Genomic DNA, 24,099 nt, shown 5'->3' with positions numbered 1-24,099 from the left:
ATGGCAAAACATGGGACCGGTTTTCTCAAAACAGAGGAATATAAGTGATGGGCATCTTGAGAATACACGTTCTATTCAAGATTGAATGAGTAATGAATTTGAGGGAGATTTCACAGAAACATCCATTGTCTCCCAAAATAACAAGTTAATTGCTTTCTCCTTCTCTGCTTTCTCTATGGAAACTACTTGTGGTTTCCAAGTATACTGAGTCTTTTTAATCCTCCTGATTAACAAACAAAGAAATGCAAATTTTGAAAAGATTGAGAACAGACAATCCATGATTGAATGCATGATTAATAAATACACAGCTAGGGAAGCCTGGGTGGCTCAGTCGGTTAAGCATCCGACTTAGGCTCAGGTCATGATCTCGCAGTTGGTGAGTTGGAGCCCCCACTTGGGCTCTGTGCTGACAGCTCAGAGCCTGGAGCCTGCTTCAGATTCTGTCTCCCTCTCTCTGCCCCTCCCCTGCTTGTGCTCTCTCTCTCTCTCTCTCTCTCTCTCTCTCAAAAATAAATAAATGTTAAAAAAAATTTTTCTTTAAATATCTCTCCCACTAGCCAAAGTGCAAGCAAGTCTGCTAGATTTATTTATCATCTGTAGTAATGTTGCAGTTGAAGCTCACAGTGGATGATGTAGGAAATCGCAACTTCTCAGTAAAGTAGAGTGAGTTCTCTTCTGCCATATCTGGATTTCTCCCCAAACAGGGAAAGAACCAGCCTCTGGTTGAATTATTGTGAGATATGCCTCTATTCTTATAACTTCCCTCTTTAAGCAAATGTTGTTTACCTCTTTGTTGTAGAATTTTCTCAGTTAAAACTTGATGATTCTGATCCTAATGCAGATTCCTTGTTGTTCCCTGACCACGTTTAACCCTTGTGGGAAAAGAGCATAAAAGTCTTCTTGATGGGCTTCTGGCTTTTATGAGAGTATTTCATGATCTTCTCTTAATATCTGGGAGGGTTTGCACCAGTTTTTTAATAGTATTTTAGTATGGTACGAAAGTGATCATCTTATTTTGGCCTTTCTCCAGAAAGGAAAATAAAACTTTGAATGGAACAAGCTGCAATGACATTGCCGTAACAATCTCAGGGATGGTAAGAGTGATCAAGAATTTTCAGCTGCTGAGAGGGATGGTTGCATTTCATTAGATGGTTCTTTTTTTTTGTTGTTTTTTTTTTTAGCAGGGAAAGCCAGTGTTTTATATGCTTGTTCACACCACGGCTTTTCCTGCTCTTCTTTCAGATGTCTTGATTAATTTCCTAAAGGAGGTGGCTGCTGCGGCCCCAGCATTGCCATTTTATTACTATCACATCCCTGCCTTGACAGGGGTAAAGAGTAAGTGTGGCTTCTTTCAATGTTTCTGTCCCTCCATCCCATATCTTACCGTTTCACTAAGAAAACTCCACCCCACATCATCAAAGCATAATATTGTTGACCAGACAGTTCCAGTTGATCCACAATAAGTCAGTGTTATCCATCGTTGACCCTTCCTTATAATGGAAGTTTTTAAGTGTGAAAGACGAGCTGACACGTAGGCACTTCTAGCAGATATGTTGTGTCTATCACACACACCCCTGCTTCTTATATGAGAAGACACAAGCCTGTAAGACCCTCAAGGAGAAAGACTGTGTCTACCATGTCCTCTACCGTATTCTCAGTGCGGTAGGTACTGAGGTACCCTGAGCCCTCCTCACTTCTCTTCTGGCTTTTCTTTTGTCGTTACTATGCTTCTCCAACAAGGAGATCGTTACAATTAGATGACATTTCTTAGGGGCTTATTTTTTAGATTTCATTCCTTTCTACTTCCTTAAAAGAAAAAAGTAGAAGTTGCGCCTTGGAAACATGCACGTGTTGTCTTCAAAGAACAGAAGGTTTGGGGCTGTAATTTGACAAGTGTACAGGAACTACTAGGTGAGGGTGTGTGACGTCCAGCTGAGAACAGGTTCTGGCACTCTGTGCCGATGCAGGGGGACCTACAAGATGCGGTTTGGCATCTTCTGGAGTGTGCAGATTAGTGAGGCATTGACTGTTTTGAGCAGTTCGTGCTGAGGAATTGCTGGATGGGATTCAGGAGAAGATCCCCACCTTCCAAGGGCTGAAGTTCAGTGACACAGATCTCTTAGACTTCGGGCAATGTGTTGATCAGAATCGCGAGCGGCAGTTTGCTTTCCTTTTTGGGGTGGATGAGGTAAGTCGCTCACTTGTCAGGTTAGTTGCCCTCTGGAACCATTTATAAAGCTATAGAGCAGCAGCCTCTTGCTTTCTCTTGTTCATAAAAGCGAATACTCTGTGTCTGTTTTTGACTAGCAACTACTGAGTGCTCTGGTGATGGGAGCGACGGGAGCGGTGGGCAGGTAAGCATGACGCATTTTTCCCAACAGTTATAAATGTCAAGTCCCCCAGGGAGAGGTAGTCAAGTCCCCCAGGGAGAGGTAGTCACCACCTAATTCGTTATACTTCTTGCACAAACACCGTTTTTAATACAAATTGCCTTTCTTTCCCCCAGTCTTTCAGTACAAAGGAATTAAGTAGGGCATAGCAGTTTGTTAGCAACCCAATCATTGTCCCTACAAGCCTCTGCTGCAATCAGAGGTGAGGCACCAGAACCAAGAGCATGCACAGAACCCATCAGAAATTATTTACTTACTAGTAACAGAAACCCATTCAAAGGAGCTAATGTAGACAAAGATAAGGTATAAACTACTGGAAAATTACATAAAACTCAAGAGGAGGAAGTGCAGCCAGGCCTCAGAGAAGATGAGAACCCAGAACTGCAAATCTCTCAGCAGCCACAGCAGAGCACTCTCCTGTCTGTGGCCCTCTGGAGACTCTCGCCCCTGTGTCTCTCTGCGCACCCCTCTATTTCCCCTCTGGCTCTCCACGTGGGCTTGCTGTGCGTCAGCGTGTGCACATGGCCAATCGTGGCTGCCCAAGCATGGCACCTCAGGGTGTCACCAGATCGCACCTCCTGTTCAGTTTGCCTGAAGTCCAGTCACCTGCAGCCAAGAAAGTAGAATTATGTGGCCTGATGCCTACTTAGACAGGCTAGGGAAGGCAGGAAATTCGATTAGCATGTCCACTGCACATGGTAACCTAATTTATTAGAAAAGTGCCTACAAGGGATTGATTGAAATAATTTGTATTCACTGAAAGGACATTTCCTCCCTATAGGAAAAGTGTAGGGAGAAGCAAAGTAATATTGATAACATGTCTTGGTTAGTGCGGCTTTGATGAAGAATAATTAAGTTGGGAGCTCCTGGGTGGCTCAGTCGTTTAAGCATCCGACTCTTGATTTCAGCTCAGGTCATGATCTCATGGTTTTATGAGTTTGAGCCCCATGACAGGCTCTGTGCTGACAGTGCAGATCCTGCTTAGGATTCTCTGTCTCCCTCTCTCTCTGCCCCTACCCCACTTGCGATGTCTGTCTGTCTCTCTCTCTCTCTCTCAAATAAATAAATAAATAAATAACTTACTTAAAAATTTATTTAAAAGAAAAGAATAATTAAGTTGGATAATTTAATGGCTTATTCACCAAGTCAGGATGGCCGGAAATATCCATTGTCACTACAGGGACATTTCTGCCAAGGAGACCTGAATGCCTGGATATGCTGGCTGTGAAATTCTTACTTTTTTTCCCCTGTAAATTCTTACTTTTTTGACTTTTGTTTTTTTGGCCCCCATTTGGCATTTTTAATTCTGTCAACATAATCTGGAGGCAAAGTACATTTGGTTAGACTTTATTTCTTCTTCACTGTAATCACATTCTCTCTAACCAAATATGCCTAAGACCCCTGGGATTTGAATTTTAGTATTCTGAAACTCCTCTGACGTTCACATACATATCGTGACCTAGAAGTGTTCCACATCTATAAGTGACTTATTTCAGCTATTATGTTTTATTTTTCCTTACTTTATGACCAGAAGGTAATGTGGAACTTCACATTCTTGGAATCCCTTGCTGCTCATTCCAGGGTCTACATATATGAAGTACCAACAACATTCTGTTCTTCATATACCAAGATAAATACATTTTTCTGATACTGACTTAACTCTATGAGAAGTCGCTCGACACTGGGGAAGCATCCTTGTTAAGAATTTCTGTAAACATCTACCTTGCCAATTTCTCTAAGAATTCAGTGATTAGTCTAAGATATTTGTCTTTATTGGTAGCTAGAGACTTTTTTTTTTTCCAGCCTACACTCTATCAGATCAAAGGTCTTATTCTCACTTTTATGTTTGCTGAATTGTAATAGATGGTGGTGTGAGGTGGTGAAAGCCTTTGCCACAACTCTGTAGCCTTCTTTAAGCTGGAGTTTTTTCACAGTGAAACAGAAGCCAGGCTTACCCTGCAGGGCTTTGAGAGGATTAGACATGATTTATGTCATGCACCTGGAACACAATAGACAGTAAATGATCTGTTTTATTATTATCTTTATTAAAATTATTATTAGAAACTAGCTTCTAGATAATACATGAATTAAGCGTATATATTACAGGTAGCGTATAAACTGGGCAGAGAATTTAGACAATCTGCTGGGATTTGCCCCATTCACCCAGTTCTTCAGCATAAGACTTCAAGGCCTCAGCTCAGATGCTATATTTTATCCACAGCTCTTGGCTAGCATTGTGCCTGCACATGTGCCCTGAGGCAGGTGTTGGCCTCATTTACTCCCTACCAAATACACTAACTCCATCTCTTGCTTTTTTCCCTTTTCTTCTAACTTTATCATTTTCCATTTTTCTTCCTTTTCTTTATCCCCTTTGGTGTTCTGTGCCTCCTCTTGGCACTGCTTAGTGTTGCTACAAAACTCAGAACTGAAGACACCTGATCTCTAATAGATTAGGGCCAAAAAATACACTTCTGGAAGGCCTGGTATATTTTTCCCTTTTAAGCATCAAAGGGATTGGAAGAATCTCTCCCGCTGAGTTATTGATCTTGCAGTGTATACTGTTTTCTTTCTAGTACCTATAACTACCTGGGAAAAAAGACAAACCAGATGTTGGAGGCTTTTGAACGAAAGGACTTCTCTTCAGCCCTGAACCATCAGGTTAACTTGATTTTCCCTTCACATAAATCACAGCCACTTTTCTTTCCACTGGATAATTCTTATTCTTTCTCATCAGCACTCCTACCTTACCTGCCCTTGTTAAATTGCCCAGCTGCCTCTCTCTTCATTTTCCTTCTGCTTCTTACCTGTTCTTGTTTAAAACCAAACCTGTCCCCATTGTCTGTGTTCCCTGCAAGCTAATCAGGACCGGCCCTGTACGGGAATGATCTCTCTCTGTTCCTCCTACAAACGATCTTTTACTCTATGTTCAAAGTATTTTTGTGAGTATGAAATAACAGTGATTTCTGGGAAAAATGTGACCAAATGCTGTCCCCTTGAGGACCTGACACCCAAGTCTCCAGAGTTTATGAAGAAGCTGTGAAGCTGGTAACCCCAAATGGGAAGACTTGAGCTGAAGTCAGAGCCAGTCAGTCACCTTCACTTGCAGTGTGCTGAGAACTGGTGGAAGCATCCACCAGGCAGAAACAAGAGGCTAGTGAGTGATCTAAAAGGAGACACTGGCTTTGAACTAGGAAGAGAAAAGCAGCAGGAGACGATGCTTTACAGGGAGGACCTGGGGGGGATAGTGGCCACTGTTAATGCCACATGGAGGACAGGCCAGCTGTCCAGAGAATGAAGAGACTCCTGAAGGGCAGAACCAGTCTCGCAGCTGGGTAATATGTGTACTCGACACAAGTGGAATGGGATGGAAAGAAAGAGCGTAGGCACAAGAGAAGGACTTGGCCTCCGAAATAGTAAATAATCAAAGTGACTGAGTAGAGTATAATAATCAAAGTGACGGAGTAGAGTATCCCAAGAAAATAAGCTGAATGAAAGGCATAGGCAAGATCAGAGCAGGTGCTCAGTCCCAATAAGATTCAGATAAGGAATCTTTTTTAACAAGACAGGCTGCCTTTAGGGAAATTAGAGATTATAGAGCAGAAGTGCAGAACATCCTGGAGGTTAGAGGGAGAGGGGGTGACCTGAGCTCCAAGTCAGAGAGAATGTGAGGTAGCAGTTGCCAGGAATGATTAATTCCCCACCTTTTAGACCTGAACATTGAGCGATCCTAAATCTACTTCCTATTTCAAGTTTAAATAGCTGATTTAATAGTTGCCTTTGTTCAGCCTCAGATCACGTGAAGCTGAGAACAAGAACAGGGTAGGGACTTAGGAAGCTTTGCCAACTAAACCAAACATTGACAAGACTTTGGTTTAAATTAAGATAAGTCTGTCTGAATTGTGCAGACTTTGCCTTTTTTTTTTTTTTTTTTTTTTTTTTTTTTTGCACCGATGGTTATTTTCTTTTTCCTTAGTTTCCCAGTGAAAGTTATTTCTGAAAATTCCAATCTGTTCTAAGCTGAATGACAGGGAAACCATATGATGGAGTAGACAGTAAAACAGCTGTGATAGGAGCCCTTCCATTTAGTGGTTTCTTTCATTGACTGGTCCGGTTTCCATCTCTTTCTTTTCCCCCATTAGTCCCACTCAAAATAGTATTGGTAAGGAATTTAGTTTACCACATTCTCTGTTTTATCCTTATAGAAGGCTAGTGTGAGTGGGTCTCATTTACTCATTTATTTATATGCCAAGGGCTGGGCCAAGTGCATAACTTCATTAATACTGGTCTCTGCTCTAAGGGAATATACAATCAAGTGAAGAAGCAAAAAGTTAGGGCAGAATTTATTCATTCTAATGGACTTAAATGCCATCTGTTATATTTACATAAGTGAAATGACACACGTACAGAGATGTTCTGTACAACCTTGTTTATAATACCAAAAGATGGAAACAACCCAAATATCCACCCATAAGGAAATGGTTAAATGCATTGTGTTTGAGTTACGCAATGGAATTCTATGCAGCCCTTAAAAGGGTGAAATAGTTTTCTATGTACAGGCCTGGAAATATTCCATGATATATTAAATGTAAAAAAGCAGCAGGGTATAGAGTCATGAATGTGATGTGCTACAGTTTGTGTGAGAGGGAGAAAAGAACATAAATACATACGTGTTTGTAAGGTTCTGGGTGTTAGAATTTCATTCTGCACAGAATTTTCTGTTACTAGACTGTATACAGTTGATGAAAACAACGTAAGAGTAAAATGTTACTGAAAAGGCATCTCTTCATGAGACGGATGGAGTCTTTTTCTTATGAATTAGTTCACAAATTCTTGGATGAATATTACTTAATGCTAGCATGAGTTTAATTTCAGCATCGATATTATTTCTGGTTTTGGTTTTTAGAGAAATGAGTGCTGCGAAACCCTGTAGGAATGGAAGAAATTTTGTTACAGCAAAGTCACTCAATTCTTTGAACAGTTTTTGAGTCATGTTAAAAATCACAGAATGCTTTAGTGATTTTCAGCTAACAGCCTGGGTAGCAACATTGAAAATAATGTTGAAAGCAAGAAGTTGAAAGCCCTATGGTTTTTTTTAGAGGACTCGTTACCCATTAATTAGAGAAGTCGCTTTGTCACTTTGTCAGTGCCCATACCAGTATTTTGATCTGCTCCTTTATTTGGTTCCCAGAGGTGTCCCAAGGCAGTGATATGGGAGGTATGTCTTTATTTTTTTCAAAAGTGGGAGAAAAAGGACTATGAAAAGGAAATACAAAAGGACAACCTGTAGCTGTATTACATGCGAATTCTTCCCCTCATCAGTTTTAGAAAATAGCATTTATGGATGTTGAGGATCTAGAAATTATTTATCCCCATAAATCTTAGCCTTGGCTAAGTGTCCCTTAGGTATCTTGGAAAGAAAGTGCCCCAGAGGTTAGTGTACCCCTGTTTGAGAACAGCCACAATAGCTGATAGTTTAGCTATGCAAGCTAGATGAATAAAGGGTGCCTGCCCCCATCTTAGCTCTAGCCTACAATTCTATCTTTGGCGCTTCTTTTCTGCAAGAGCCCTTTTAATAAAGCTTATGTATGTGAAAAGATCCTACCTTCTCCTGGGTGGATCTCAACCCCAACCTCACTTGGCTGTTTTTTTCCACTCTGACAGGCCTTCAGACAACTAGGGTGTGTGGGCTTTTTAGTTTGGGGTTTCTGTCCTTTGACTTCCAAAATTTCTAAATTGTTATCACAGCTTAGTAATACTGACTATAGATTTGTGTTTTTCTTTTTCCTTTCCAGTTTTGCATTCAGAGATTTATCAACTTTGTGCTCAAACTTGGTAAGTTTTCTGCTTTGCCTGCTATGAGTGTAAAGGAAATGGAACACCATCACTGTGAGGGTTCAACAAGGACACCTTAAAAAAAATTTTTTTGATGTTTATTTTTGAGAGAGAGAGAGCAGGGGAGGGGCAGAGAGAAAGGGAGAGAGGATCTGAAGCAGGCTCTGTGCTGTTGGTGCAAAACCCAGTGTAGGGCTCGAACCCACCAAATGTTGGATCGTGACCTATGCTGAAGTCGGACATTCAGTCAGCTGAGCCACCCAGGCTCCCCCAACAAGGACACTTCTTCCTGTTCCGTTGCAAGCAGAGTTTTATTTCCAATACTAGCTTTAAGGCCAACCCTATAAAATGGTGAAGTAAACCTATTTGGAGGGTCTTTGGCACCCTTCCACAAATCTCAACCCTCCATTTTATCACTTTGTTTGCCTCCCCCGCCTCTGCACACCATTTTTTTTATCCTTTTCTCCCACCATCCTGCCCTTGCTCATTAAAATTCTACCACACAGATTTCAGCCCGAGGGCTTGGTGGAGGAAGGCAGTCTGAACACAGACCTTACTAAATTGTGAATGACTGGCAGCTCTCCCAAGAGTATTTGCAACGTAAAGAGAGTTTATTAACATAAGTAAGCTCAGATGATGGAGGTTTGGATAATAGGACAGAGTAGAATTTGAGGGAAATACAGTAAATTTGCATAGAGAAACCTCCTCACAATCTCCTAAATCTTACCCCGTGACAAATGCCACCATTTAGTCCACCTCTTGAGGAGGTTGGCCTTTTCTGAGAACTTGGGTCGAGTCCAGGAAAGGTTTTAGGTTTGTTCTTGGCAGACCTCCCACCTCCCTTTCAGAGCCTTTTGTCTTCTGGCAACTCCTCCCGAGCTCCAAGCACCTATCATATGGAGCACCTCATTCCTGCAAGGTCCTCCACTAGCTCTCTTAATCCTTTGAAGACGCTGTTTCCCATTCGCTCTTCCACTTCCATGATTGTTGTCCTATTTATGTGCCACAAGTACTATATTATTCCCTTGTCCTACCTAAGCCATACTTTTCACAAAATTGTGGGTTTGGTGTGGTAGGTGTGTATGTTCCTAAGGTACATTTAAATAAATATTAAACTATTAAAACTAGAGCTAAAAGTGTGCTTGTGTACATATAAGATCGTCTAGCAGTGACACTGCAACATTTCTGCCACATAGAGCTCTAACATACTAGCTGATACTCTTGCCAGAATATTTGCATTTTTTTTAAGTTTATTTATTTCATAAGAGAGAGAGAGAGAGAGAGAGAGAGAGAGAGAGAAGGGGAAAGAGAGAATCCCAAGCAGGCTCCATGCCGTTAGCAGAGAGCCCGTTGTGGGGCTTGAACTCACAAACTGTGAGATCCTGACCTGAACTGAAATCGAGTCAAACACTTGATGGACTGGGCCACCCAGGTGCCCCCAGAATATTTGCGTTTTGAATGTGGACTCTTGAAGATAATTTTTATGATTTAAGAGAACACATCTTTAAAGAAATCGTTTCAGACTTCCTTGGCAGGTTGGAGCTTTCGTGATTTAGTCAAGGAGAGACTATCTTAATAAATTTGTAGTCTACAGGGCACCTGGGTGACTCAGTTGGTTGAGCATCCGCTTCAGCTCAGGTCATGATCTCGTGGTTTCTGAGTTCAAGCCCCACATCGGGCTTGCTGCTGCTATATGTGCAGAGCCTGCTTCAGATTCTGTCCCCCTCTCTCTGCTCCTCCCCCACTTGCACTCTCAAAAAATAAATGCTTAAAATAAATAAATAAATAAACTTGTAGTCTTACTATGAGGGTAGCTCCCTATTCCACCATTTGTAATAAGCCTGGGAGGGCCATTTTGCATTCATCAAACTATACTGTATCTTTGGTCATGTTAGTATTTTCCTTCCCAATGTTCAATTAGTTAACTTAGCAAAAGAAAGTTACGTTTCATACCCTAGATCTAAAAACGATAGCTGATTAAAACAAATATCTGGCTGTGCTGTATTGTTTCCTTAGATCCGCCTTCAAAATCCCTAATTCTATGTTTAGCTCTGTTTTCTACTATTTCATTTCACTGAATGTAAATTTTTCATTTCTAGTATTTCTTTTTGTTTTTTCCCCCAGATATTTCTGTATCATCAATTCTCAGGATGTGAGATTTGTCAGTTAAGCATCTGCTAGATCTTGTGTGACTTCTTTTTCTCATGTGTTTTGTAAATTTTAATTCTGAATTTGTCTTCAGAGACTTGTTTTCTTGTGCTCTAGTTTATAAGGTGTCCTAACAAGTGGTTTTACATTTGCCTCTGTTGGAGCTTTCACCAATTCTAACCAGTTTTTAGGTTAATTTCTTTTTTTTTCTTCAACGTTTTTTTTTTATTTATTTTTGGGACAGAGAGAGACAGAGCATGAACGGGGGAGGGGCAGAGAGAGAGGGAGACACAGAATCGGAAACAGGCTCCAGGCTCCGAGCCATCAGCCCAGAGCCTGACGCGGGGCTCGAACTCACGGACCGCGAGATCGTGACCTGGTTGAAGTCGGACGCTTAACCGACTGCGCCACCCAGGCGCCCCTAGGTTAATTTCTTAATCCAGTTCTTACACCAAGTACCTAATGCAAATGTGGACCCAGTGTTCATATATGGCAGAAGCTTAGGGTTTCTTTCATATGATCTTCTTCCATCCACAACCCTGGTGGAAATGAAGCTTCCTTGCCTCTCTATGCCCAGGCTGGCAGGCTGGCTCCCAGTTTCACACAGGGAGTTTAATTCAACCCCCTCTATGCACAGACCCAAGGCTTCCTCTTGGATTCCTGACCAGCTTTATAACACCAGCTCTAAAACAGCAGCATCTTAAATAGTGCGTTTCTCAGGGACTTCTTAGATTTACTTGAACTAAATTCTGTCTTAGCGATGAAGTCCTATCATTCGATCCATGGCAGTATATCCCTGAATCAGATTATCCTCCTGGACCAGTTGGCTTCAGCAACTCCTCACCACACTGACTTCTCTCTTCCCGATACCTTTGGTCCCTCCTTGTTTCTGAGGTTGACTTTGAGTCTTCCTTTGTTTTGTTTTACTGTTTGTCAAGTTGTTTAAAATATTCCATCTTTTCTATGTGTTTGAGACAGGAAGAGGAATTTCCATGTGTCTGCTCAGTCTGCCATAGTGACCGGAAATGTTCCCCTCTTTTATTCCCACCTTATCCTGTCATAGAAGTCACTGTAAGAATGTGATCTCGCTTTGAGATGTTTGTGGCAAAGTGGACAGTCCCAGTCACATTTCATCATTTGTTTTTCTTGTCTAGGTTTTGGAGTGTCGCAGACGAAAGCCATCATGACTCTGGTTTCTGGGATTCCAATGGGCCCACCCCGGCCTCCGCTGCAGAGAGCTTCCAGAGAGTTTATTGATGAAGCCAAAGCTAGGCTGGAGAGCCTGGATTTCCTTTCTTCCACTGATTTAAAGGATAGAAACTTGGAATCCTGTAGCTAAGGCCTTTTTATCAAATCAGAGTGTGTACCTTGAATACTGCATTCATTTCTCAAGGGCTTTTTAAATGAACTTGAACTAAACACTTTTCTAACAAATGAAATCTCACCTCAATCGACAAGTATTTAAGTACATTCTATGATCCTAAAATGTTTAATTTTTGTGAAGGGGCAAAAACCCTAAATGGGGTCATGAACCCTAAGTCATTCAATATTTCACAACATTTTTGTGGAGAAATTTCTGCTTATATGGATGAAACGGAATCAAGAGGAAAATTATAAGTGATTCATTCCACTTGCCTTTAGGAGCTCCCATTATCTTGATTTCTGATTCTTAATCCTATTTTAAAATTTTCTAATTTTAAACCCGTATAATGTACTTTCATTTTAATAAATATTCATTTGGAATCTAGGACAGCTCTGAGCTACTGCATTTAGGCGGGTACACTTTACAACATGACTCAACTTTACACAACTATTAACACACCAGCTCACTTTGCTGCTCAGTCTAACTCTAGACTATCTGCTTTCAGATTAACTGTGATGTCACAGTTTTCCCCCCAAACATTGGGTTATGTAGAAACTTGCTTGACCACTAAAGGGCCCATGAGAGTGCTTTTCACAGAACCAAGAAAAGGCCCTCCCCAAAGATGAACTCAGGTCTCCACTTCTTGCTATGCAGAGAACTTGTCACAGCTCAAAATCTCAAAGAACCAAAGGTCTCTCCCCTGGGCACCACACACTTCCCCTTTCCCCATTGAGAAGAAAGTGTCTCCCCAACAGGTCCCTGAATTACTGGAAGTGAAGGCCAATGTCCCTTCTACAGTTAGCCCAGGGGCCCCTGTTATTTCTAGGTCATACTTTCAAGCACATTTCTTCAGTGAAGGAAGATTTGAGGAGGACCCAAAGATTTTATTTCAGTCTAGCTTTCCTTACACACCTTCTTTACTCTTTCCTTTCTACGTACTATATCCCTGGCTGTTTAATCTCTTTTCCAGCAAACCCTTGTGAGCGCTTCCTAGTAACAAAATATACTGCCAGTCAACCCTTGATGATTTTATGTATTTAAAAAAAAAAATTTTTTTTTTAATATTTACTTTTGAAACAGAGAGAGAGAGAGAGAGAGAGCATGAACAGGGGAGGGTCAGAGAAAAAGGGAGACAACAGAATCTGAAACAGGCTCCAGGCTTTGAGCTGTCAGCCCAGAGCCCGACACAGGGCTCAAACCCACAGACCGCGAGATCATGACCTGAGCCAAAGTCGGATGCTTAACCAACTGAGCCACTCAGGCACCCCAACCCTTAATGATTTTAAACCTGACTATCCAGTCTGTCACTTATCTAAGATTTTGTTTTTGTTTCTTCTGTAATGAGTCTGCTCATTGGCAAAGGGCAAGTACTTGAAATTCATGTCAGGTATACTTTTTATTTATTTATTTTTTAATGTTTATCTTAGCATGAGTTGGGGAGGGGCAGAGAGAGGGAGACAGAGGATCTGAAGTGGGCTCTGCGCTGACAGCAGGGAGCCTGATGCAGGCTCTAAATCATGAATGGTGAGATCATGACCTGAGCCAAAGTAGGACGCTCAACCGACTGAGGCACTCAGGTGTTATTGTTTTTGCTGTGTCTGGCATCTATCAGGCTCTGTCGTCATTGTCTCCAACTCTATTGCTTGGTTAGGTAGTGACCATGCACAGTCTCACTCAGCAGCACACCTCTCAGGGTCTACTGCATTAAGTTTGAATTTAATGTTAGATCAAATCCTCCCTGGCTTTTGAGCCATGGGTTACTGTGGCAACACATTTAAAACTAAACTTAGAAGAATAGAATACTGTGACTTACTATTTTGTAAACAAAACCAAGCCTATGGGCAAAATGTACATCCTTACTGGGATATTCTGGGCTGGTACATTTTGTCCCTAAGAGGTGACACATCACTTTTTGTGCTCTGGGACATACTGATCACTGCAGCTTACCCTGGATTTCTTATTTATATACCTCTTGCCATTCTTGCTCTAGGTGGGGTCACGTCTTTCCAATCACACATAGGTGCCGTGAACACAAGGTAATTTTCAGATGCTTGTTTGTTTGTTTTTTTTTTTCAAAGAGAAAAACAAGTTTTAAATATGGTATATGCCAAGTCCTGAATCTCGTATGCTTATTTATCTATTCTTTATAGTTACTTTTGAGGTAGGTTAATGATGTTTCATCGAATTTCTAAGATGCTCTTCATTGTAAGATATCATTTGATATACCTCTGAGGAAGAAAAAAACGCTGATAAAGTAGGACATGCCATCCCATTCTAGAGGTATCAAAATGCTTTTCAAAGTGTATTTTAGAACTGATACAACAGAGCATCATCCCTTTTTTAAAATGAGGTAGCTATGGCAAAGAGAAGTTTAATATCTTGAGGTCACACATGGTCTGTGGCAGAGCCAGAACAGGAATCTTAACTGGGTGGAAACCAGACTATATTCCACACCAAGAGTCTTAAACACGTATGTCTACTTTTAACAATACCTCTTAGCTAGTGTTATCCCTAAGATTCAAGCCCAAGGGCCTACTGATATAGTGGAGAGTTGGGTTCAACACAGTATGAAATGACAGACGGTATGGCATGGTTGTATGAAAGGCAGGGTCACCTCATGGTGAGGAGTATGTGCTCAGGTCCAGGCTGTGTGGGTTCAAGTTCCGGCTCCACCACTCTCTGTGTATGACCTACAACATTTCATTTAGTTTCTCAGTCTTTCAGTTATCGATAACATGAGAATTATAATATGTATTACCTGTCTCCTGGTTATTATGAGGATTACGCCAAATAATACATATAAAGTTCTTAATGAATATTGAATAGTGTCTGGCACGGCATTCACACAGTGAAGTACTAATTTTTGTAGCTATCCAAGGCATTCATATATACTCTTTATACAACAGAGAAATATTACATTACTGCTAAACCTTTTAATGAATAGCTGGCAAAATAAAGTTGAAAATGAGACTAAACCCAAGGCAAGAACTGCAACAGAAATCTGCATTTATTATTAATGAAGCCCAGATTATAGTGCCACTCTCAGGTTTTTTCCTGGGTTGGGAAGTTTTTACTGTGTTTCCATCCAACCATAGAGGGTAGGAAATGAAAGGTATCTGTGGGCTTTTCCACAATGAGATACCACCTCACACCTGTCAGAATGGCTAACATTAACAGCTCAGGCAACAACAGGTGTTGGCAAGGATGCAGAGAAGGGGATCTCTTTTGCACTGCTGGTGAGAATGAAAACTGATGCAGCCACTCTGGAAAACAGTATGGAGGTTCCTCAAAAAACTAAAAATAGAACTACCCTACAACCCAGCAATTGCACTACTAGGTATTTATCCAAGGGATACAAGTGTGCTGTTTTGAAGGGTCACATGCACCCCGATGTTTATAGCAGCACTATCCACAATAGCCAAAGTATGGAAAGAGCCCAAATGTCCATCGATGGGTGAATGGATAAAGAAGATGTGGTATATATATACAATGGAGTATTACTCAGCAATCAAAAAGAATGAAATCTTGCCATTTGCAACTGCATGGATGGAACTAGAGGGTATTATGCTAAGTGAAATTAGAGAAAGACAAATATCATATGACTTCACTCACATGAGGACTTTAAGACACAGAACAGATGAACATAGGGAAGGGAAGCAAAAATAATATAAAAACAGGGAAGGGGACAAAATAGAAGAGACTCATAAATATGGAGAACAAATTGAGGGTTGCTGGAGTGGTTGTGGGAGGGAGGATGGGCTAAATGGGTAAGGGGCATTAAGGAATCTCCTCCTGAAATCACTATATGCTAAGTTGGATGTAAATTTAAAAAATTAATTTAAAAAATATATCTGGGGGTGCCTGGGTGGCCCCGTCAGTTAAGCGTCTGACTTCAGCTCAGGTCATGATCTTGCGGTTCGTGAGTTCGAGCTCCGCATCGGGTTCTGTGCTGACAGCTCAGAGCCTGGAGCTGCTTTGGACTCTGTGTGTGTCTCTCTCTCTCTGCCCCTCCCTGTTCATGCTCTGCCTCTCTTCCTCAAAAGTAAATATTAAAACATTTAAAAATTTTTTTAAAAATCGTGCAAAAAATATGTCTGTGGGTTTTTGAATGAGCTGTGTGTGACTATTTGGAACAGGGACTAACAATTAGAGAATGCCTTGTGCTAAGTGATTTGAGAACAAGCAGGTCAAAGAAGCATGGATAAGAAAAGGGAAAACAATGAGTCATCATATTGAAAAATGTGTGTATAGGATAGGGAGGTATGTGACATGACTTTGTATTAAAAATGTCACTCTTGAGACAATATGATGAGTAGATTGGAAGACAGAGACCAGGAACAGGTAAACCATTTGTTGGCCTATTGCAACTGGCACCCAATGGTGAAGCCCTAAACTAAGGAAGTGGCAGAAAGGAATGAAAGAATAGAATCTGAATATAGAAGATATTTGTATTTGTTATATATTCTTTGTAACAAATCACCCCAAAACTTAGCAGCTCAAAACTGCAAACATTAATTAACTCACATAATTTTTGAGGGTTGAGAATCCAGGAGCAGTTTAACTGGGTGGTTCTGCCTCAAGTTTCTTTTACAACCTTGTAAATAGCAGTCAAGCTATTGACCAGAGCTTCACTCATGTCAAGGTTCAACTGGAGCTGGAGAATCTGATTCTAGGTTCACTTAAAAAGTAGTGGGCAGGCCTCAGTTCCTTCCTGGCTGTTGACCAGAGGCTTCAGCTTACTTCCTCTGGAAAGAGAGAGAAAGAATGGGCCAAGAGCCCAAAAGAGAAATAATGGTCTTTTAAAGAAATCTCAGAAGTGACCTACCATCCCTTTCTGTATGCTATTAGTCATACAGAAGACCAATTCTGGTACAATGTAGGATGGAACTAACAGGGTATGAATTCCAGGAGGCAAGGACCATTGTTGGCCATCTTGTAAGGTTGTCTACCACAATAGTGAAGGAATCAGAATTGACACCCAAGAATCAGAGCCTGTGGGACATGATATAGAGAGGTCCACCAAGCATGTATATATGTTAATCTGAAGCTCAAAAGAAGGTTTGGTTAGGAGATAGAGGTTGAGGAAATATCAACATAGAGATGGTAGTTGAAGCGATGAGAAGAATAAGATTATCCAAACAGAGTATACATAGAGGGCTAAGAAGAGAACCTAGGCATGACTGGCATTTGGAGTGCCTATAGAGGAGGTGGCATAGGAGTCTGAGATGGAATGATCAGAGATATGGGAGCACAGCTGTGCTCAAAGGAACTCCAAATCCTCAAATATGACGGGTGGTAATGTTCAGAACATTTGCTTGGAAAAGAACATAGAGTTCAAAGGAAAATAGTTAGCAAGGTAACAGCCTCAAAGGACCAGAGCCTCCCAACCACCACCGAAGGCCTCTTTGAAGTGTAGGTAGTCCTGGAAGCTCAGCAGTTGGGTACTGCACGAGGTACCACTCTCAACCACCCCATCACAGGCTGAGCCCCAGGCTTAAGGTAGCTCAGAAGCAGCACAACTCACCATCAGGCTTCACAGGCTGCAGGGAAGAAGACGAGCTGGAAGACCAGCAGCCACCCAACTCCTGACTCAAGGGAAGGAAAGACTCAACCCAAAACAGCTGAAGGACCTGCCCAGACCAGGGCCACTGGTAAGTGGACAAGTGGTCAGCAACTGGCTCTGGCAGAGCATGGGGTTGGGGGGAAAAGGCCCAGATTTGTCACATTTGCCAATTTCTGTGGTCTAAATATTCCCACCATGGTGATATCAAATTACAACATGACATCAACTGGCTTGCAAACTTCTTGGAGATGGAACAATTGGCTCTTGGGAGCATGACTCTAATACTTTATATATTACTGTTTTAAGTTTTTTACTATATTTACATATGCATTATTAATTTTATAAATTATATGTGACCAGTTAAATATAATTCAAAAAATTATATAAGTAAGTTATTTTTTATATAAAACATTAGCCAACCAATCATACCCTAGAACCCAAATGACTCTCCCTAGAGAACATGACTCTCCCATAGGATTCATCTGGACCAATATGTATGACCACACGGTTCTGTTCAATAGCAGATACCCATGGTCTCATACCGCAAGCCTGGGGTTCGGTTCCCAATGAAGCACAACTCCTGGGCACTCAAACAGTGCTACTTGCCACATTCCAGGAAGTAGGCCCATCGACAAACCACTCTCAGGAATCAGAGCCTATCTCCTAATTCCTTCCTGCAAGTTTCTTTCATGCATTCCCGCCTGTCGTAGACTCTGGGTCTGGAGTTCCTTCTTGTCCAGCAAGAAAGCGGGACGTAGGATTAAAAATGTGAGGGGCGCCTGGGCGGCGCAGTCGGTTAAGCGTCCGACTTCAGCCAGGTCACGATCTCGCGGTCCGTGAGTTCGAGCCCCGCGTCAGGCTCTGGGCTGATGGCTCGGAGCCTGGAGCCTGTTTCCGATTCTGTGTCTCCCTCTCTCTCTGCCCCTCCCCCGTTCATGCTCTGTCTCTCTCTGTCCCAACAATAAATAAAAAACGTTGAAAAAAAAATTTTATAATAAAAATGTGAGAGAGGCTGATGTCTGGGGAAGACAAGAGCCCCGATTAAGGGTCCTTGCTCCGTTTTTATTAGGATCAGAAGGCTTACAAACGTGGTGTTGGACGTGCACAAAGAGACAATGAAACTGTGAACATTAACTCATGGGCATGAGGGAATGGGGGTTTTGAAAATAAGTGGTGTTAGGGGTTTGGTTTAATACAAAACAAAATCCTAGCGCCCTGCGGGGAAGATTGTTTACAGTTGTTTACAGCAGACGTGAGGCTGTTTACCCAGACTGTTCTAGGGGACAAGAAAGAGCATGCTACCTCAAGGTCAACAAGGCATCTTTCTTTTGCTAATTAGCTCAGCTTTGGGCAACTTCGCCCTGCAGAGGTCTATAGCTCTATTTACCTGTTTACCTAATTTGGTCCTTCCTTCCTTCCTGCGAAAGCAGCTTTCTGCTATAGAACCAAGTTTGGGGGGGGGGGGGGGGACGCTTCCACCCTGAATACCTAATCTTGTTTACCTCATATTTGAATGTTTTCATCCTGAGATTCCCTATTTCTATGCATTTGTCCTATACAGGGACCTTTGCCCCACTTTACCTATTCTTGATTTACCTAATCTTGTTTACCCAAACTTTGGTGTGTACATCCTATGGCTTTCTAATTCTTTATGCCTTGTTAACCCATCAGTGCAGGCTCAGGAAATTCCTAAGCTTATTCCCCACACCTGCCCACGCCCTTGTTAGCCTTCCAATAGGAAAACCATCATTTGCTCTCTGATTATGGACCATTGACCAGCCACTTAAAACTCTTCAAGCTTAGCATCATAAAATTTGTTTACTCTTCCTAAGAGCAAATAGGACCACAGTCTTTTTAATGTTCTACCAAGAATGTGACCACAGAAATGTGAGATAATAACCAAATGTTGAGTTAAGCCACTAAGTTTATACTAATGTGTTACATAGCAATAGAAAACTAAACTTTAAGACAGTTTTGTGGAAATGGTACATTCGATATATATTCTTTTTTCCTTTAGCCTCTGAATTTCTTCTTTAAAAAAGTTGTCCAAGGTCTTTTATGTTCTTTTAAATCATGATCAGAAGACTCAACTATTTCTAAGCCCTCATTATTGATGATAGTTGGATTAAAGGCTACAGGGCTGGGGCCACATTTAAATATTAAATATTGCTTTGATGGAATTCTAATACTGCAAGCAGTTCAAAGGGCTGTGGTTTCCCCTGTTGCAAACTAAAATTAAAACTAAACGCAGAGAAGCCAAAGACTTAATCAGGAATGTCCATAGCAACTCTATTCACATTAGCCAAAACTAGAAATTACTCAAATGCCCATCGTCAGGAGAGTGGATAAACAAATTGTGGAATGTTAATAGAACAGAGTACAAACAGTAATAAAAAGTACTGCTAGATCTAACAACACGGATGAATCTCAAAAGTGTTATGTTGAGTGAAATAAGCCAGATCCAGAACAGAACATGATGCCACTTTTATGAAGTTGAAGAACAAGTAACATTATTGTCATAAAAGTGAGAATGATAGTTACCACTGAGAAAGGACACAAGATAACTGTCTGGATGATAGAAATGGTCAGTATCTGGATTTGGGTGGTAGTTCTATTGGTGTACACATAGGTTAAAAAAAAAAAAGAAAGCCTGTCCATTTAAGGGTTTATAATCTTTACATATGTAAATACCTCAATTAAAAGATAGGGACCACAATTAACTGAATTAATTATGCATGAAAATTTGGGGGGAGTTCTTTCAGTGTAGTCTGTATATAATTGAAAGCATGGTGATCTGGGGGCGCCCGGGTGGCTCAGTCAGTTGAGCCTCCGACTTCAGCTCAGGTCACGATCTCACGGTCTGTGAGTTCGAGCCCCGCGTCGGGCTCTGGGCTGATGGCTCAGAGCCTGGAGCCTGCTTCCGATTCTGTGTCTCCCTCTCTCTCTGCCCCTCCCCCGTTCATGCTCTGTCTCTCTCTGTCTCAAAAATAAATAAACGTTAAAAAAAAAAAATTAAAAAAAAAAAAAAAGAAAGCATGGTGATCTGTACACCCCTTGAGAGAGTTCAGAAAAGACCATGCTTGTGGCCCACAGGAGAATCACAGACTTTTCTTACAGAGGATTGACTAAAAATGGATCAGAAGGAATGAAATAAAATGCAAAAACTATGGCCACTAGCTCTGCTTCCAAGGGAGGAATTAGGATCATGTGGGGAAATAAAGCCATTTATTCCCCCAACGTCCTCTCCTTCAAAATATCCAGTTATCTGTACCACAGACCTTACCTACTAAGAGCTTAGGCCTTTACCATAATTTGCCTTGGCCTGTGGTAGAGTTTCTCCTCTGAGATGTCTTGTCTTAATCCGATAATCTTTGGACCTTCTCGGCTAGGAAGATATGGGTTCAAGGCACTTTGAGAACAGAGACACTGTACTGTTTTAAACGTTATCCAGCCCTACATGACTTGTTACCTCTTTTCCTCCTTACAGGGAGATATAAGAGTCTGTAATGCTGTTCTCCTCATTCTTACATGACTGTCTTCTTGTCTGCCATTCAGATGTTAGCTTAAATACTACCTTCTTGGAAATGATATTTTTAACCATCCAAGTTTAAAATAGCCACCCAGTCAAATTCTATCTCAGCATTATATTTAATTCTCTGCATAGCATTTGTTACCAGTGAATATTTTATTTGCATTCATGTTAATTGTCTCTCTGCTAAAATGCAAGCTTCCTTGAAGCTGTGGCTTTATGTCTTCATTGGTGTTAGGGATGTTTCACTTCAGACATTGCATTTTCTCCATGCTATCTCTCTTCTACTTTTGAAACTTTAATTATGTGTACAATAGAACTTTTCACCATGTTCCACTCATCTTTTAGGTTCTTTCATGTATTTATCGTTTGTTTTTCTCTGCAAGGTCAATGTGGATATCTTCTATTGATCTATTTCCAATTGATGAATTCTCTTTCCTGCTATGTACAATCTATTACCTCATTGAGTTCTGAATTTCGGTGATGTCTATTTTCACTTCTAAAATTTCTATTTGATACTTCTCACTTACTCCATCTCTCTGTAAATCATCTTCAATGTTTTCATCTATTTTTCCTTTTTTAAAAAGTTTATTTATTTATTTATTTATTTATTTATTTACAGACAGAGACAGCATGAGCAGGGGAGGGGCAGAGAGAGAGGGAGAAGAGAGAGAATCCCTGGCAGGCTCTGCATTGTCTGCACAGAGCCCAACGCGGGGCTAAAACTCACAAAACTGTGAGATCATGACTTGAGCCAACACCTAGAGTCCACGCTTAACCGACTGAGCCACTCAGGCTCATCTATTTTCTTGAGCATATTAATCACAATTTTTATAAAGTCTCTGATGATTTCAGTGTCTGGATCATTTATGGGAGTGTTTCTCATTTTTTCTCTTTTTTAAAAGTTTAAAAAAAAATTTTTAAGTCTATTCACTCATCCATTCTGAGAGAAACAGAGAGTGAGTAGGAGAGGAGCAGAGAGAGAGGGCAGAGAGAATCCCAAGCCCCATGTGGGGCTCAAACTCATGAACCGTGAGATCATGACCTGAGCTGAAACCAAGAGTTGGATGCTTAACCGACTGAACCACCCAGGCACCCCATCTTATTTTTTTCCTCTTGATTTTCAGTCATTTGGCCTGTCTCCTGGCTTGCCTGGAGACTTTTTTTTCTTTATTGAATTTGGGAGATTCTATAAAAAATTTTACAAGTTACAGGTCATTCTGCCAGAAGAGGAGGACAGAGCACTTTGGTCCAATGAGAAAGTACGATGATTCAAGGCTGGTTCTCATTCCCCTGAGTTTGTCCTTCCTTCTAGAATGTACTTCTGCAGGGGGTATCAGATGAAAGCCTGGCCTCTCTTCCTTGGTCCAGGTTTTGTCTCTCTAGTATCATTAGGCTCCAGAAAGCTCTACCTAGTTTTTCAGCCTCATAGCCTCTGTTTTCTATTTGGCTTCTTGATCTCTTGCCCTAGGCAGGTTAGTTAGGAATCAGCAAATGCATCAAAGTGCAAAGTGATTCAAAAGCTCTGCTCTTCCCTCTTCCCCAGGATTTTAACTCCTCAGATATTAGCTGCCTTACTTCTAATGCTTCAAACAGCAGTCTTGTTTGGATTTTTTTTTTTTTTTTTCCCTTCAGATTTTGGAGTTGTTATTGGCAGGAGAGTCGGTCTGATAAAACTACTGTATCATACTACACAGAAGTCATCTCTAAATGCAAGCTCTATGAGAAAAGGATGTCATCTGTCTTATTTATGGCCATTTCCTCCAGAACAGTGCCTAGTAAAAAAAAATTTTTTTTAAGCCCTCCATAAACATTTATTTTAATTAATATAAGTAAGAATTAGACCCTATATCTGTCCTTGACATCTGTATCATTTACAGTCTTGCATATCTATCCAAGGGATTCTAGAAGGGTAGATGTTTTCCTTTGAAAATAATTCCTCACCCACATTCCCTCCCAATACAATAGACATCCATTCTACTGTGTTTAATGCGTAACTTTTAAAAACATTTTTTTGCAAAACATCTAGTATCTTTTTTTTTGAAGTTTTTAAATTTATTTTGAGGGTGGAGGAGGGCAGAAAGAGGGAGAGACAGAATCCCAAGCAGGCTCTGTGCTGTCAGCCCAACACAGGGTTTGAATCCACCAGCTGTGAGACCATGACTTGAGCTGAGATCAAGAGACAGATGCTCAACTGACTGAGCCACCCAGGTGCCCCTAGTGTCATTTTAAATTGACATAGATAACTTATTTTGTTCCTTTTTTTTTTTTTTTCCACTAACCCTACACCCTTAAGTTCTGTGTATATCCAATTCATTTCTTCTGACCATTGCATTAGATTCCATGGTTAACATCCACTGGATTTTACCTGTCTAGGGAAGAACATCAAATTGCCTCTAACTCCCTGCCAACGTGAATAATGCTGTAATAAACATATCTTAAATGTTCTCTTTTGGACTTATGTAAAACTTTCATATATATCTATATATCTATAAATCTATACATATATAGATATATATAATCTATGTAAAACTTATGTAAAAACTTATATAGATATATATATCTTATCATATGTGTGTGTATATACATGTATACATACATATACACATATATATGTGTATACACACACACACACACACACACACACACACACACACATGAGCAGACTTGTTTGATTTTACCCATACAGATTGTTTGAGTAAGTAGTACCTGATTTCTCCCCAGGATGGCTGTATCAGTCTGCTTTTTTACAAGCTGGGCATGGTGAACCTTATATCCCAACATCATCACCAACATTTGACAGTATTCACTTTTCTAATGTTTGCTGATCTAATGGGCATGTGGTAATATCTGATTATTGTTTTAATTGCATTTCTCCTGGTACTAACACTTTTGAGCATCTTGAATATGCTTAGTGACCTTTTGGTTTTCCTTTTCCGACATTGCTTCTTGTCCCCTGCCCATTTTTCTGTCAGGATTGCTACATTTTTCTTGTTGGTTTGAAGGAGTTTCCTGAATAGTTCAGAATAGTTAATCATCTCTTGACAGCCTTAAACATCTCTTGACAACCTTGAACATCATGAATATCTTCCCCAACTCTGTCAACTATGCAATAACTTCATTCATGGTGTCCTTTTTGAGCAAATATCCTTAATTTTAATATAACCAATGCCTTTTGTTTTTTTCCTGTGGTTCGTACTTTTGAACTTTTCCTTAAAGGGACTTTTTTTTTTTTTTAAGTTCACTTGTTGGGGTGCCTGAATGGCTCAGTTAG

General features: G+C 40.8%; 1 protein-coding gene across 4 annotated transcripts in view; it reads left to right on the top strand.

Moving 5' to 3' along the window:
- NPL (N-acetylneuraminate pyruvate lyase) overlaps positions 1–12,103 on the top strand; it is a 38,073-nt gene extending 25,970 nt beyond the window's left edge. For 3 of the 4 annotated variants that reach the window (XM_042925284.1, XM_042925283.1, XM_042925285.1), the window contains 6 exons: positions 1,243–1,335; positions 2,040–2,188; positions 2,308–2,354; positions 4,964–5,048; positions 8,183–8,222; positions 11,525–12,103. In XM_042925284.1, the coding sequence (XP_042781218.1) occupies positions 1,243–1,335; positions 2,040–2,188; positions 2,308–2,354; positions 4,964–5,048; positions 8,183–8,222; positions 11,525–11,709 (599 nt within the window). In that variant the 3' untranslated portion in view covers positions 11,710–12,103. The remainder of the gene's footprint in view (positions 1–1,242; positions 1,336–2,039; positions 2,189–2,307; positions 2,355–4,963; positions 5,049–8,182; positions 8,223–11,524) is intronic. The other variant, XM_042925287.1, reaches the window with a different exon arrangement.
- The last annotated feature ends 11,996 nt before the right edge of the window (positions 12,104–24,099 follow it).

This window comes from Panthera leo, chromosome F3 (genome assembly GCF_018350215.1).
Source record: "Panthera leo isolate Ple1 chromosome F3, P.leo_Ple1_pat1.1, whole genome shotgun sequence".
Classification (NCBI taxonomy): domain Eukaryota; kingdom Metazoa; phylum Chordata; class Mammalia; order Carnivora; family Felidae; genus Panthera; species Panthera leo.
The sequence above is the reverse complement of the archived record's forward strand: the minus strand, read 5'-3'. Positions and strand labels throughout refer to the sequence as shown.